Source organism: Stigmatopora argus, chromosome 8 (genome assembly GCF_051989625.1).
Source record: "Stigmatopora argus isolate UIUO_Sarg chromosome 8, RoL_Sarg_1.0, whole genome shotgun sequence".
NCBI classification, from domain to species: Eukaryota; Metazoa; Chordata; class Actinopteri; order Syngnathiformes; family Syngnathidae; genus Stigmatopora; species Stigmatopora argus.
This window is the reverse complement of record NC_135394.1, coordinates 10,898,820-10,915,032: the sequence shown is the minus strand read 5'-3', so window position 1 is coordinate 10,915,032 and position 16,213 is coordinate 10,898,820. Positions and strand designations below refer to the sequence as shown.

At 42.9% G+C, this 16,213-nt stretch overlaps 1 protein-coding gene across 3 annotated transcripts in view; it reads right to left on the bottom strand.

The window, feature by feature from the left end:
* Positions 1 to 15,858, bottom strand: part of gatad2ab (GATA zinc finger domain containing 2Ab) — a 35,125-nt gene extending 19,267 nt beyond the window's left edge. For 2 of the 3 annotated variants that reach the window (XR_013301253.1, XR_013301252.1), the window contains exons 1-10: positions 15,647 to 15,858; positions 11,951 to 12,102; positions 4,947 to 5,237; positions 2,705 to 2,828; positions 2,479 to 2,610; positions 2,289 to 2,360; positions 1,632 to 1,949; positions 864 to 1,113; positions 395 to 792; positions 141 to 294 (exon numbers count right to left, since the gene is read on the bottom strand). Coding sequence is in view for 1 of the 3 variants with exons in the window: in XM_077606778.1 (XP_077462904.1) it covers positions 141 to 294; positions 395 to 792; positions 864 to 1,113; positions 1,632 to 1,949; positions 2,289 to 2,360; positions 2,479 to 2,610; positions 2,705 to 2,828; positions 4,947 to 5,224 (1,726 nt within the window). In the remaining 2 variants the exon portion in view is untranslated. The remainder of the gene's footprint in view (positions 1 to 140; positions 295 to 394; positions 793 to 863; positions 1,114 to 1,631; positions 1,950 to 2,288; positions 2,361 to 2,478; positions 2,611 to 2,704; positions 2,829 to 4,946; positions 5,238 to 11,950; positions 12,103 to 15,646) is intronic. The other variant, XM_077606778.1, reaches the window with a different exon arrangement.
* Positions 15,859 to 16,213: the final 355 nt, after the last annotated feature.

Genomic DNA, 16,213 nt, shown 5'->3' with positions numbered 1-16,213 from the left:
TATATATTATATGAGTGAAAGTGTTGCTGGCTACAAAGGAACTGTTGAGACCATATGAAAGAGGAGCGTTAATGTCAACAATATGATACTTTAAAAGAGCACTCCAGCTTAGCCTAATTCCCTCAAAGGGTGTGATCTACCTGCATTGCTACTGCTTTTCCTCCAGGCAGTGGCGTTGCCCTGGTTACTATTGCTGCCACCAGCGCTGACCTTCACCCCATGCTGCAGCGGGCGTGACGTGACGTGCTTACTCGGCCTGCTGCCCAAGGCTGCCGCCGTCACAGCGCTCTGCAGCTGCGAGAAGAAGACGGCGGAGGTGAACGGCCGTGGTTCCCGTCGGACGAAATGGGGTTATCTGCTAAACGCGCGTTGCCAGCGGGTGGCGCTTTCTTACCTGTTTAATAGCAGAGTGATGCCCCGTGGCAGATCTGTGCGCCATGGCAGACCGGACCTGCTTGTACTGGTGAGATGCCACCATTTCGCTTTTGGACAGCGAAGGAGAGGACGAGGTGCTTTTGGAAACGGGGGAGGCCGAGGAAGTGGTGGCCTGCTGGAGGATGCGTTCTTCGATCTCTTGCTCTTGACGCAGGGCCTGGACGAAGGCCCCCTTCAGCCGAATGGTGTGCCTGGTCTTCAGGAACTTCTTTTGATTGGACGACATGCACTGGTTACACAGGATGGTTCCGGACTTCTCTTTCCTCCAGCGAGAGGTGAAATCTGTTTTACACTGGGTGCAGGTGTACGGTTCTTTGGGGATGGAGCTTGACAAGCCGGCTGTTGGGCCTAAATTGCCTACAGTGAGGAATAGGTGGGAGTGTTCATTGTAATATGTTTCACTGACAGAAAATAAAAGGCTGACGTACCTCTGCCGAGCATGTCCAAGAGTTTTTGCACCACCTCCTCCAAACCCAACAAGTAGATAAACTCATTATTGGCGGCTGAAGGCAGGAAGTTGAACTCGGAGGCGGGAGGTGTGGGAGGCGGGATTTCCAGCAGCGTTTTTTCCAACTGCTTGCGAAGAGCCAGCTTGGCGGCCGCCTGCCGACTGGCAGGCGAGTCGTTGATGCCGGAGTTGGGCGACGACGAGGACCCTTTAAGGCCCGTTGGAGACGCCTAGACACAATAGCACAACTCACGTGAGTTATGGCGCATTCAGAACATTCTTCGTTTGTCTAGTACTCAAGCCAAAATGATCCTGAAACAACGATTGCCATTTACATGTAAAGAGTGAACCTCCCAAGTCAAATGTCATAATTCCATCACAAATCAAAAGTATCCAAATTCTAGGTTTGAGTCCTACAAAAATAATTTTGTATTGTAGTGTAAGCAATAATATTTCTCAATTTGATCAATTAAAATTTTATTATAACAAATATTCTATACAAACAAAACATCTTAAATGGACGATCAAATCTGCTTACTTTAATAATTGTTTGAATTGAAGTGTTGTGAATTTATTTCATTTTACATTTTGTTAATGCTAAACTCCTGTTTCCACTCGTCTGACTGGCAAGATTTTTAAAATGAATTGTAACGTTTATTAAGTGTATTTTGACAGTGACAGCCGAGCCTCCCGTGATTTTCTCCTCTTATTATTTCCCATCGGGAATATGCGTTTGCCGTTGACTCACCTGAGGGATATTGACCAAGATATTACTGTTGGCCACGTTAGCCACCCGAATGAGGCCTTGTTGGATGATCCGTTGTCCCTGGATCTGGACGTTGGGAACCGAGGCCCGAGGAGCCAGCAGCAGAGGAGGAGGGCCCGAGCCGCCGTGCTGCTGCTGTTGTTGTTGTTGATGGTGGTGGTGGTGACGCAGGCTTGCGATCTGCTGGGCTCCTCTGACCAGTGGGGGCATCGTGGTCTGAGAACCGTGTTTGGACGGGATGTGTTGACCACCCCGCACCAGTGGCGGAGGGATCACTGTGCCTGAGCTGCGACCCGTTACCTGTCAACAAAAATGGCGTTCATCCATGTGTGAAGAACATTTTTAACATGTGTCACGTCGTAGCATAAAACAGTGGTTTAACCCATCAACGTGTCAACTTCTCTTGTGCAAGCCAGGACAAAACCATCATTTCTGCACATCTAAAAGATGATGTTACTCAATGCTTTGTGTCCATATTGATTTCAAATTAACATTTCAATGCAGATCAATGTATCTTTACACTCCTGCATTTTCCCGACATTGACATTAATTTTATCTCAATCAAATCAACTGCAGCTAAATTGCTAGTCATTCAACACCTGCTGCACAATTTGAAGACAATTAGAACCATGTGTATACCTGTAAGGGTCCTTTGCTTGATGTAATGCTACCTCTCACCAAGGGCGGAGGATTTGCCACAGAACCAGACGCCTTAAGAAAGAGGGGGGAAAAATATTCATGTAACACCCTTACAGGAATCTGGCAGAATCTCATCTGACATTTCTAACATCAGACATTCACCTCCTGACCATTTCCTATTCTCTTTTACCTTTTGAGCTGAGCTCTCCTTCTGGATCTGGCTCTGTCGTAGTTTCTTAAGCAGCACTAACTTGGCTTCTTGTAGTCGTAGTTCTTCTTTGAGGTGCTTGATGATTTGCTCCCGTTCCTCAGGAGAACTCTTCTGTATGAGACGCAGGGCAAAGTCATTAAAAATCATGTCTATTCTAAAAAAGAGCTTAATAACACTCGGTACACGGTGGTTGCCGTTATCCCACCATGAGTTTTTCTGTGTCCGCCTTGGTAAAGCAGTGACCGTTCACGAGAGGACTGGGTGATTCGTTGTCGGACAATACGATCACGTCGTCCGGTGATGCTGGCTGGCGTTCTCGCTTGATTTCGCTGAGGAAGAAACATGGAACAATTAAGTATTCAGTGCTCATGCTTGGACTCATCTCAGAATAGTTAACTAACCCTAGACAAATAAAAATTGTAAAAGGTGCTTCATAGGTCTATAATTGACAAATTAGCATGATGAATTACCCTGATGTGAAACCCCCAAAAATGTAAAGAATATAAAACTGTTTTTAAAGCACTGATGACAGTTAGGGACACAAACTGTAACAACAACAACAACCCCCCAAAAAGATCTGAAATCCAAACGGACTCATTTAAACCAGCGTAATGGACCATCTCAGCACTTGCAGTTTTGGCCAAGTCTCACTAGGAGGCAGTAGATAATTACTGTTTGGATCACCCTCCCAATGTGGTGAAAATGTGCTCTAGGCACTCAAGAGGACAAGAAGCAGGAGATCAATAATAGAATAATGGCGGCAGAGGGAGTGCGCAAGAGAACAACAAAGGCCATCTCTACCAAACAAAACATGGTTGGTCACGCGGAGGTCTTCTGTCTCCTTTCGATTTAGACTTCGAAGAAAAGTCAAAGTTTGGACGGAGACCGAGATTACGAGGACTTGAAGGACATAGCGGTTTGCCGCTTAGGGAATTATGCACCCACAAGGTGATGAGTGATTTGATCGCTGTCAAAACCTAGGCCCGGTTCACCAGAGAACCTTGAGGCCTCGCCTCCTCCTCCTCTCCTACTCTGTGGCCTAGTCGGACAGGGAGAGCCTCGGCCTCGCCTCTCCCCGCCCTACCGATGCCAAAGTCACAAGTTGAGCAGAGCGGAGGTCTGCCGGAGACACGGCGAAGGGTGACAGTGATGGGGGGAAGGGAATACGTGGCCAGGAGCCAACCTATTGTGTACACTCTCTCACTCAGTCACTCAACCAGTCGCAACTTGGCGCACCCCTCCCCCAAGACTACTTCATCTTTTACTCTCACTTCTGTGCACTTTGGTGCACACTTCTGTCTTCACACGCATGTGGCTGCTAAACCGCCATCTACATAACAGCTACCCAGCAGGACGGCATCACAGGAAGCAACTATATAGAACACAGGCCACAAATCCACAACATATCTCCTTGACACCCTCCACGAGTTCTAAAAAGATGCCCAATCGCCAATGCATGTAAAGCGGTAAATATGCCTCTTCATGAAACTCCCCTTCTACGGCCGACTGTGTGCAGTCAATAAAAGCGGTTACGTTTAATTGTCAGACATTGGTGGTATTACATGGGACAAACAGCGACGCCAGTCTAACTTGTGATTGTCGCTGCCACACGGTCAAGAAGAGCTCCCTCACCAGTTTGCTTATGTAAGGCCCACTGTTTCGGCATGCCTCGTATTTACTAGTGAAGCACCCTAGAAGAACTGCTCGATACATGGCAGTTATTTGTACACAGGTGATGAAACTGTTTGGGGAGATTGAGGGGGATGTTGATATGTCTGCTATATTATGGACTGTGTAATGACTAATTACACATATGTCCAGGCCGGTTCAAAGGTGACAGACTGGGCTGAGTCAGCTCTCAGTTCCCATTGCAACTGCCGTTGCATCGCCGTGCACGTTTATCTCTCGTCATATGACATCAGGCATTTGTCGGCGTGGTCATGTGACACACGTGCCATTCCTCCGGGCCCCTCCCTCGTCCAACGGCTACTACCATTGTAGAAACCATGGCGACGGCCAGTTGAAACCAGTTTGTGACACAGTCTTCATTTTAAGTGAGGAGCATGGCACTGCTCAGGTGGGGGAGTGAAATGGACCCTGGGACCCCCCCAGGGGAGCATCAAACTTTTCCCACCCCTAAAAAGGAGGCGCAGGCCTCCCATGGTACCGCCCCACAACTTCCTGTTCGAAGCTCGAGTGAGTTCGAGAGGAACCCGAAAGTCCAGTGGACAGCTCTGTGCAACCGCAAGGTATCGCATTCAAAAATAATTTTATAGACAAACTCCTCCCAGAGGAGGAAGAATAATCAAGGTGTTGCCAGCCAGATCCTGATCAAGCGCCACCAGGAATTTCTGCATATGGAAGTTCCATTTTAATGTGTACTGCATGTACACACAGCAATGCATTAGTATCGGTGGTGCTCTCATGCAAAATTCTGTTCTTCTCACCTTTTGGACGTGCTCATATCAACCGGTTCGTCTCCCGTCTGCACCTCCAGCTTGATAGTGGCCTTCACCTCCCCAGTCTTTAGGATGCTGGCTGCGAGCTTCGCCGACTGCTCACTCTTCAGCGTGATGGCCTCTGCTTCGGTGGCATTCTGGCCTAGGGGGCTCCCGTCAGAGTCCCCCTTTTCAAGTTTGACCCGTTTGGAGTCCAGGTCTACCGGGCTGTCCTTCTCCATGGCCCTTTTCTGGCTGCGTGTTTGACGCACCACCTCCTCTGACATGGCTGCTCTCAACCTAGACAAACGGGAAAGGAAACTCAATGATCTGTCAAATCAATGCATTTACTAACACTAAACTTAACCCATGATTGTAACTATAAGTACTGAAACCGGAATGCAAGACTTCAAGGCATATTAAAGCAGGCTACAGAAACATTGCAAGCAGTAAGACCCCTATGGACTATCTGATTGGACACTTAATCGGTGCTCTCTTCCACTGACTCCATGACATCATTGTTGCATCAATGCTTTTTTTTAATGCATGACTTAGCCTTTGTGCTCACTTATTTGCTGCCATTGACAGGGATATTCATCCAATCTATGTGAACAAGGGGTTGGCAGGAACTTAAAGGATGGAATCCACTGGAAATAGCCTGTTTGGCTATCGCCAATAAGAACACGGTAGATCAATGCTACCTAATGGCGACTTTTTAAGTTCAGTAAAGTATATTTTTGTGCTTACTTCATGTTAAACAGGTGTGGCTGAACAAACAACAAAAATGGTTTCTCTCTTTTTTGATACAGTGTTTTAAATAATCACAATAAATACACTTCAAGAACATACTGTGCTAAAGGGAAGCAAAGAACCAACCATCTAGACAGGAACTACCTGTACTTTCTTTTGATAAACAAGTTTGAAAGTGGGGACAACTTTGTAAAATGAATGTTTTAAGCAGATCATAGAGTCCAATTGAAACTATGAAATATGTGGATTAATTTCAATCTAACATTTCAATAACAGATATGAGGAAATATGCCATTGTAAGTCATTACTACACTTAAATCTCACAAGGGGACTGATTTCTTTTTCTAAAAATCAAATATCTAAAAACCCAACAAAATCTGAGGCTTTAAAAAGATACCTTTCTTGTGTGGTCTAATTGTGTTGTGCTTCAATCTAACAATTGGGTGCAAAACTGCATATATCATTTGAAAATGACAACAAAGACAGTGGAATTTTTTTCATGTAAGAGCCATTTTTTCTTTGGGTAATCCTTCTGTTAGTTTCTCACTTGGAGATTGATCACGCTTCATTTCGTGGCTACATTCAGCCTTAAAAAAGGTCCACCCCGCAGGATAGTGACATCTTGTCCTAGTGCCAATGCCCCAGATGCTGACCCAAATCTCTTTCAATAGCCTACAGTAAGATGATGAAACCTACTTCTCACATAACCTATTACACAGCAACATTTAAACTCAATCCCATTGGGACAGCTGATGCCGACACATCTTCAACTCTTGGTATGCACACACCCAAAAAAAGTCATTGTGGTTAAACCTTTTTTTGTGATCCCGTGAAACTGATGGGACATCTTTGCAGCTTTGTGTGAGACTACGTTAAGAATCATTGAGAGATGATGACCCCGCCTATGACAAACCCACAAAGTCTATGCCATTCTTTAGGTAGGAGTGAAGTACAAGTCCGGTTTCGGAATGTTCCAATGACATTCCAAAGCATATCAACCAAAATGAAAGTGTCTTCAGTATATGAATAGTGCCTGAAATATGTAAGGCTTAATCCAGATCTAAAAACAGAGCAACTTTCTGATTGATTCCTCCACTGGGAAATAAAATTAAGACACAATAAGCAGATAGTCCATGCTTAAAAAACAATTTCACAGAACAAATTCAGGATTGTGTTGCCATGAGCGCATGGAGAGAAAAAAATGTCAACTCTGCATCAGTGCACTGAAATAATACATGTGCTTACTTGTGCCATCCTTCAACGCTAAAGACACGAGTTGCATTCTGAGTAAACATTGGATAACTCAAAAGGTGTCTGAAATGTAGGCTAAGTTAGTGTCACTAGGAACAGCTGTGGGCAGGTCAACACGAAAGTGACTGCTGGTCCCAGAAGAGGGGATGCCATCTTGATCCATCAGTTAGCGCTGCTAAGCAACAAGTGCGGTAAACAAAATTGTTGTACACGTATGTAGGGTGAGTGTGCTACACTTGAGAGCGGTTCAATGGATGTGTACGACGGGGTGAGATGGTTGCATCACGACGTCGCTCACTCCCCAGGGTTTTCCATATCTTGTCTCTTGGAGCTCAGCGGGCTTGTTGTGAGAGCTCTTTACTCTCCACGACTAGCTTGTAGGAAGCTTCAAACTTCACCTCCTAACCTACTTGAAGCTACAATGTCAAAATATATTGATTTTTTGGGAAAAGTCTTAAATATCTGTCAAAACATTGAAGTTCATGCCTATTTAACTCACATACATTTAAAGTGTCTTCCAATTCACATTAGTTTGTGTTAATCAATACACAAGCCGATCATCACAATTTGTTAGAACCGGGTCAGCCAGTCGACGATGGCATCGGCTCCGCCCAGGGCTGTAAACCAATCATTTGAGGGGCCGAGTGTATCGGAGCTATGCGTGCCCTCCACAACCACATGAACTCTGTTACTGACAAATGCATCATTATGCTAGAGTACATGCTTACAAAAGCTTGAAGTTCAGTTAGTCAATATTCTATTGTGACGGCAGTGTTTTTTGTTGCTATTCAAACCTAAAAGGAAACTTTGTTCATCTTTTAATCTCATCCCAACATTTAACCCCTTCACCTAAAGGTCCACTGATACAGTATGCAGACTGTATCAAGTATCTTTTCCGTCTCGCTGGTGAATGATTTATTTCCTGTGCCTAGTTGAAAAATGGCGAAGATAACCCTACCTCCAAAATTCTGTTAATTGGCAAACATGCCTTAAAAAGGGCAAATTCTACTTCGGGGCATGGAAGTAAAATTGAATCAACTGGATGACTAAAAAGCACAGATTGAGCTCTGTGTTGTTTCTTCTCACAGTCTGCTTCAGATATACCTAATTTCCCTGAGACTAATTAGACTTAAGGGCCGAGCAGACTATTAATAAAAGGCAAGTAAGGTAAAGAAGGTAGAGAACATAGTCTTTTCTGCCTGAAGACTAGCTTTTTCAAATCACAATACAAAACACACTTGCAATTATTTGTTGTCTAATTTCAATCTTTTCTACAAAACAGGCTGCATGGGTTACATTTCCAAGATTGGGGTTAGATGCGGCTTTCCCCCCATGAAAGCAAAAAGAAATCTTCTGACCTGGTTTGACACTACAGCCTCACTCCCTTTGTGTCCGGCACAACAAGAAAAGAAGATCAATGGCAACAGCTCATCCACCCCCCTCAGGTAGCATACGAGCCTCTTATCTCCAGCTCCATAATGATTTCCCCACTGGGAACCGACCGGGCCCAGTCAGCCGACACATTAACAGCCATTTTAAGAAGCCCATGCTTTCTAGTCATGTCTTTATGCTTCGATTAGAGACACGCTGGTCAATAACAGCTCTGTTTGGACTAAGTCACGCATTTCTTGATGGGGGACACCACTTTTAAAATGGATGCATCTCTTATAGACAAATAGCTTTAGGTTGAGTCAGGACTGGGTTGAGTCAGGCTTGCTGAAAGCGCACAAAGAGAACAACAACCAAGCGTCTCTGAGGATTAATGTTAGGCTAATTATACGTAATAATAGAACAAGACTTCCTTGCGCACTTTGTCTCGGTTGTATGTTGCCTTTCTCCCGTGAAGACCTTGGAACGCCACTTTCTTTTTGCCCAAAGCAAAAGGATTATCGGTGTTCTTCCACGTGTGTTAAACAACCAACTAAACTTAATCAAAATTGATTTTATTTTTACCTAGGTCTACAATGTCTTGTGTGTCTCGTGTCTGTCTTGAAACTGCAAACAAGAAATTTTCCGAATAAAGGAAGAAATAAAGTTCTAATCTAAAAGTTGCTAGCTGTCCAATTATTTAAACATTGAGCACGGCACTGAATGCTGTTTCAATGCTATTGACTGCGAAGCACATCAATCGTGTGAATTTGCCCCTCGTTTGTCACGGAGTTGTTTCTCAAGTTTTTCTGAGTGCGTTTAGCATAATTTTAAATTGATAAAGTGTGTGTTTGCATGCGTCTGTACGCATGTTTAATCAGCGGCCACTCGCAATTCCACTTTATTGAAAAATGTCATAATGGCTAATAAATATTGATTTTTTCCATACAATTGCATACACATTTAATACAAAATTGGTATACTTTTATATTTTTTAAAGGGTTTAGGGGGTAGTATTTACCTTTGAACGAATTATAACCCATTGTGTAAAAAAAAAAAAAATTGTTACCACTGTATATCGTATTCATATTTAAGTGCCGTCAGTTAAACATGTTCATAACGGTATCAATGCACATTCCCTGAATTTGTAAGGAACAGCAAGACATTGAAGAAAGCTTAAGTCAGTGACGTTTTTACGGTCTTGTTTCAAAGTTGATGTTCAATGTTGAAACAAGATTGATTGCAATGTTAAAGTTGCATGCTGTTTAAGGAAAAAAATCAGGATCAGCAAAAAGCAATGTCAGGCTTTTGAAAATTTGGCAATCGGTCAGATTGGGATTGGAGTACCCTTATTAGGGGGTTATGTTATATTGTATCCGAATAAATTAACCTATGCTAAACGGGCTAAGAGTGGGGGGCAGGGAGCCAGCTGAAGTGGTGCCATGTTGGAGGTAGAAGGAGGTGGATGTGGCGGTGGTGGGGGGGGGGTCACACACATGTGGCGAGTGGAGCTGTGATCTAACAGTACCAAAGTGAAAAACACGCTTCCTTGTCCTCACTCACACTCGCCCTCTGTCTTTCCCTCCAATACAAAAATAACAACACTGAAGGTAAGTATGCTTGTGTATGTGTGTGAGCTCATGCATAATTGCATGCGCATGCGAGTCCCTCCCTACTGGTTGCGTCCCGAACGCCAAGGGTTAAGCCCCTGCCATTTTAACGCCACTGACGGATCAGACCATTAGGGTGTTACCTAACAAAATGGAAGCCTTTAACTCTGAATCTGCCGGACTGAATGAGTGTGCTCGTGTGTGTGTGTATGTGTGTGTGTGTATGTATGCGTGTGTGTCAGCAAGAGCCAGAGGCAAACTGAAGTGAATGTGTGGTAAGCATGAGTCCGCCCAAATTCGACAATGCATTTAAAAAGTGTCGTTTGCAAATGATCATAATCCAATGTGAGTGTTTCTAATCCCTTTTTAAAGTGCATCCATGATCAGTCGTTCAAATGGCAAACTCTTCCAAGTGCCTTTTCTTTAGGGGACCACACATATGCATACCATTATAAAGTATTGAGTAATTGATTCGCACAACTAATAGAGTCAACTTAGATAATCGACCACCGAATGACCAAAATCACCACAAATGAAAAGGAATTGCCAGCCAAAGCAATCTAAAACAACGACCAAATTGGTTTCCATATAATTCTATAAAAAACAGACACCAAACCCACAAACAGCCTAAAGGGCCAAGACACACGCAGACTGCTATCAGATTACATTTCTCAGAAATGGATGCAAGCAGGAAGTGACCAGAGGAAAAAAAAAACTAAAATGACTCAAACATATTAAATGAGACAATAGGGAAAGAAACTAAACGCCCGACAACAGGTTATTTATACCACCGGCATCAAAACATCAGAAAGAAAACTGTTTATCTCATTGACTGCCATTGACAGCAACAAGCGTGAAATTCAGTTCAAGTCTAAAGTACTGGCAGAGATCGTTATATGATTGTCACTGGCAGCCAATAGGGTTATCAACAAGAAAACACATCGAAGCAACAAGTGGTAATTAAACACACACTGACATTTTAGCCAAGCAGAGTTTTTAAAGAAAGTTATTCTTCGAAACATTTCACATAAATAAATGGCTGGTATTGCTCCTCCCATTGCATCAAGTTTAGATGAAATACAGTTTCGTGCAATACTGGTCATGCAGGTTTCACTGGCGAGTTAAAAAAATAAATAAATAAAAACCTCAATATTAACTAAGGCAAAAGTAGTAGTGTTTAGTCCTCGATATTCATGGCAACTAAGAAACCACAGATTAAGAGGAACATCTAACAGATGTGTTTTCCCAAGAGGAAATAAAAACATTTTCTTCAACAGAATGGTGTCTTTAACTCATCACATAAATTTTGAGGCAAATGGGTTGTAATTAGTCGACGTTTTTGAAAGTTCCTCACACAATCACTTTGAGGCAAGTGGAGCATGACCAAGCGAGCAACAACAAAACAAGAAAGAACTCATTGTTTACCACTAAGTGGGTACGAAAAACATTTGCCCTCAGCAACAGTCATTCTACGCTATGCATTTGTCACAAGTTTTGACAATTTGGGGCCTCTTAGCAACTGTAATTTTCCATTCCTGTTTGTGTTTGTTTAACCATTGGCTGCAATTGACGGTGATAGACATCTAATTTTGAAAATAGTCATTTAAACTGGGCGGCCCGACAGTAAATGCTCAAGTTTCAGAGCCATTAATGCTGTTAAAAGTCCATTCCAGTTCGACTGGAAGGGCTGGCAGCAAATGGATTAGGCGTCTAGCACTGCCAATCGTAGCCAATGAATGTTCTCATTCATCTCATTCAAGAGTTGAGCGCAGTTAAGCACAAAACCAAAAAATATGTGCCACAAATTGTTCTCAGAATCAATCTAGCGGTGTATGAAGAACAGGGTACATAAGAAATGGGTCACTCAACCAAATGCTGAAAGTTGCCCCAAGGCTTGTGGGCAAAGCAATATTGTCGTCACTGGTCATGTGATACAACATAACTATAAAATTTCCATTCTGCCAAAGACAGCTGAATTGTGTCGGTTCATAACAATTTAAATCAGGCTAAAATAAAAAGGTTTTAATGACATACCAGTACTGAGGAAGAATGGCAGTCCTGAGGAATGAAGACCCTTAGTGATGGTTGTGGGTGGGATTTCAGTTTCACTAGCACGTCCTGTTAACCTTCAGCAATGACGATGCACTCTTAGATGCGGACCACTGTTTTTTCGTTTTGACTTCATTCTACAAAAAGGGAGAAAAATAAAAAGATAATATTGCAGTCTATTAAAGTCAAACCAGAAGCCTAGATGAAAAAAAAATTAAGTCTGACTTGAGAAGGCAAAAACATCAGACAGTCTCTCAACTCACAAATGAGTTTCACCAAACATGGAAGTAGTGTTCATTTTCTCAGACTTTTTGTACTCTGTGAACAATACTATGTTCAACTCTTTGGGAGGGGAAAAACAAGAAACTACCTGATAAAGTTATCTAGATCCTCATTTAGACAGTCTGCTAGTTTGCCAAATACAGACTATGAAATAAATTCAAATCTTTATTAAAACCTCTACTTTGAATACAGCAGTAACTGCACATGCTTTTCACACAGACACTAAGAATTTACAAAATCCAGTTATTGGTGAACGTCAACATTGGCAGCTGCTGTGACATAAAAAAAAATAAAGCTTTTGGACCAAATTTGTTCGATATGAATTGTAAACAGATGTCATCGCTCCAGTCGCAGGAACGGGTATCAGGCCCGATAACGTCATTTCAGGGGATCAGAATCTGGCGAAATGCTTTGGGTTTTTAAGAAGTATTTATTTGTCAAGGGCTAGACAGCAATAAAATAATCAAAATATACAAGAATATTGCCACAAGAAGGAAAACAAATGTCTGTTTTGACATTTGACACAGTTGAAAATGACTGAAGCAGAACGTAAACAGCCCCTCCAGCAGAATATTATGCTAGTTGTTTTGGGAAGTTAACGGTAAGAAGGCTTCACCCAACAGTGATAATGTAAGAAATATGGATATAGTTTACTACAACTGGATAAACTTTCCTCTGTCCTCTGCTTGCTATAGGCAGACCGTCAAAATCAAACTCAGGTTCATCAATAGAACAACGCCAACCGATGTGAAAGGGGTGTGCCGGGTGTTAAGACGTTGCACCTAATCCCCACCTATGTGAAATACTCTATAATATAATAACAACTGAAAGGAGAATAAGCCAGAGTAAAGATATAGTTAAAGGTATCATTTGAGCAGGTGCTTAAAATTTCTAAATTTCCTTTGCAAGTCTGATGCAGCAGAAAAAAAAGTGGATGTCGAGTCATGCATGTCAGATCACATCATTTTCAGCGAGTCTTTTCCATAACAAGACCAACCCCCCACCTCTCCGACCCCGTGCAAATCCGTAGTCCATCATAAAATGCAAAGCGACGTGAGCCCCAATCGCCAGCCGAGGGTGGGCACTCGCTTTCATGTTAGAGGGTTCTCATTTCAGCGTTGTGAAGGGGAACTTCCAAAGTCCAATGTCTTGAAGCTCGGAAAATGTAACCAGAGGGAAAAAAAAATATTCCTTAAACAACCAGCACACATTTTTAGGCAGCAGTTGTGACGCACGTCACTAGATCTCATGTCGGCCGGCATCAAAGGATTAACTTTTCATGGGTCTGGTAAGTGAGGAGTAGAATTTGCACGGGTAGTTAGTGTTGATAAAGGACATTTACTTCTGGCGAAGAATACTGCTGCAGTCCAAGTACTTTTGCCAAATGTAAGCGAGTTCCCTTGTTGAGTCAGTCAAAGATGCCAATTGTCATGTGGATGATTGAGCAGCAACATCACCAGAATGGTTCCTGAACAAACAACTTTGTTTTGGATTTGACAAGGAGCACTCTAGTAAAGTCATAACTGTGTTTTGGATCACATAATCCACTGCTGTGCCCTTTTTTTCTAAGACTGGTGTACCAAAATATTGTATAACAGAAGCCAAACTACAAACTAAGAGCATCTATAAACCCATTGGTTGGCAAAGAGGGCGCCGGACGTCCGATCCATTCGTACTGGGAAGGATTGGCGGCAAATGCTTGCTGCCAATCCTCCCAGTCAATATGGATTGGACATCCATCAGCATTAATGGCAGTGAAATGAGCATTGAGCACTGGTGCCCAAACATGAAATGAATTGGATGTCTATCAATTGCCAATGATAATTGAGTTAAATCCAAAAGATTTTGAATCAAACCATAACCAGAATGTATTTTTTCCTATTCATTTTATTTGACCTATCCTAACTACAGCCATATTTCCAAACAAATACTCATCCCTTAACTAATTCATTTTATTGTTTCATATTTTGGCAGGACAGCGTCTAGTGGTTGGCACATCCGCCTTAATCCAACAAGTCAGCACGGATAAAACAGTAAAGTTTTATAGTTGTGGTTTAGACATTTCTTTCCACAAAAACGTTAATAACTGTCATTGCGTCGAGGTCAGACATACGTACAAAGTGACGTCACTCCGTCGTAAAGCGAACACCGCCTTATAATTCAACACGAGTCTGATCTTGTGCAAAAGATGGCAGCTTCAAAGGCTTTTCAAAAAGCAAAATATGTTTAAGTAAATAAGCACAAACATGTTTATTAAGATGAACAATTCGCGTTAGCAGGGAGCCAGTGCCCGAAAACCTATTTCTAACTGAATGCGATTAGCATTTAAAACAATGGTATAACGACGCAAGAACAAAGTGGAGAGAAGGGGGGCAAAGATTTGATTACGTGGGCAGTTAATCCGTCGTGGACTGGGGGGGAAAAGACAACACACACACCCCGGCGCAGGCACAAACGTCCACCATTACACCCCCATAAAAGGCATTTCACGGTAGAGCTAATATAACAAAGTTTTGAGGCTCAATGGCTTAACGGCTGGGGATTAATACCACATCGGCGAGCAAATGGTAAAATAAACTAAAGTATTCAAAAGATCTTAGAACAATGAGGGGAAACAGTGCCCGGTTTCCAAAAATAAAATTAAAAACTTTACCGATGCCAACTTTAGAAAAGCTAGAAGAAGAATAAGAAGCCATCTCATGCTTGGCTTCCTAACAAACAACCTGCCCATCTGTCCGGCTTGCAACACCGTGGCTAAGTGAGAAAAAGGCGAGCTAACGACCACTAGTCAATAACAGCATCCTTTTCAAACTCCCCCCGCAAAAATAATCAACATGCACCCCTAGCGGTGCAGTGCCCGGGGTTGCACTGGTTTAACTATAATAAATAAACATGTGTGATATTTGGCAGGGTTTAGCGTCCGAATAGCGATACACAAGTCAGACAATGAAGCGATCTGATCCCACGGAGCTAACAAGCTAAGTTAGCCTGCTAATGAGCTCGTGCTAACTCTCCGGACACTTGCCTGGCCAGACACACTGTCGCTAATTTTATTCACGCGGAGGAATCTGGCGTTAATTAAACACGGAAATTCGTGCCTTTCGTCTACTTTTTACGGCATCGCAGCCCACGCGTGGTGTAAACGTGGGTCAGGACTTACTATGGGAGCATTTTAAATGAAGTTTCGCCGGTGAAGTTGGTCCGATTATTCCGGGAGTTTGGAGACGACGCACACCGCGGTTGCGTTGAGGTGCGGGTGCACAAACTGTTACCTTGCGCGAGCGAGCTAAGCTAGCTCCGAGCTAGCATCGCCGGAGAAAGTTCCCCCGTGTCGCCGTGATGTGATTGTCAATAAAAGCGTCCAGTAAATTGTTACATCGAGGGGATATTTGGACTTACAGAGTCTGCGGGGTGCTCGGTCGAGTTCCCCCGTGGTTCCCGTTACTTATATTTTGCTGGATTCTGCGTTTAAAAAAAATAAAAAATAAAAAAGAGAGAAAATCCAGGGAACCCCTCTCGTCTGTCCGCTGCCACTCCGGTTGCTAATGTGTGCCACCACAGGCGACGTCATGCCGCGTTCAACAACACCTAGGAAATTTTGCCTTTCCGCCTACCCTGCTGATTGAAATACGTACATACAAGCATTGCATTCCAGCATATGGAAAGATGAAATCTATTCTTTAAAATGATATTGTTGTACTTAAAGTTTGATATTTTTAAAAAGGAACAACTGGGTGATAATTAACTATTTTGTGTTTGAAGATAAAAAACAGTTTTTCTAACTTTGTGGACCCAAATTCAAAAGGTACTCAACAGTCCAATTGGGTAATCTTACTAATAACGCATAACGGTTTATACAATGCAAATGCTATATGTTAGATACGTGATGGATAAAGTAATGCCTCGAAGCCCGTAAGCCAATATAAATAATAATAGGAGTAAATATCTGAGTCAAGTGTGGTGTCC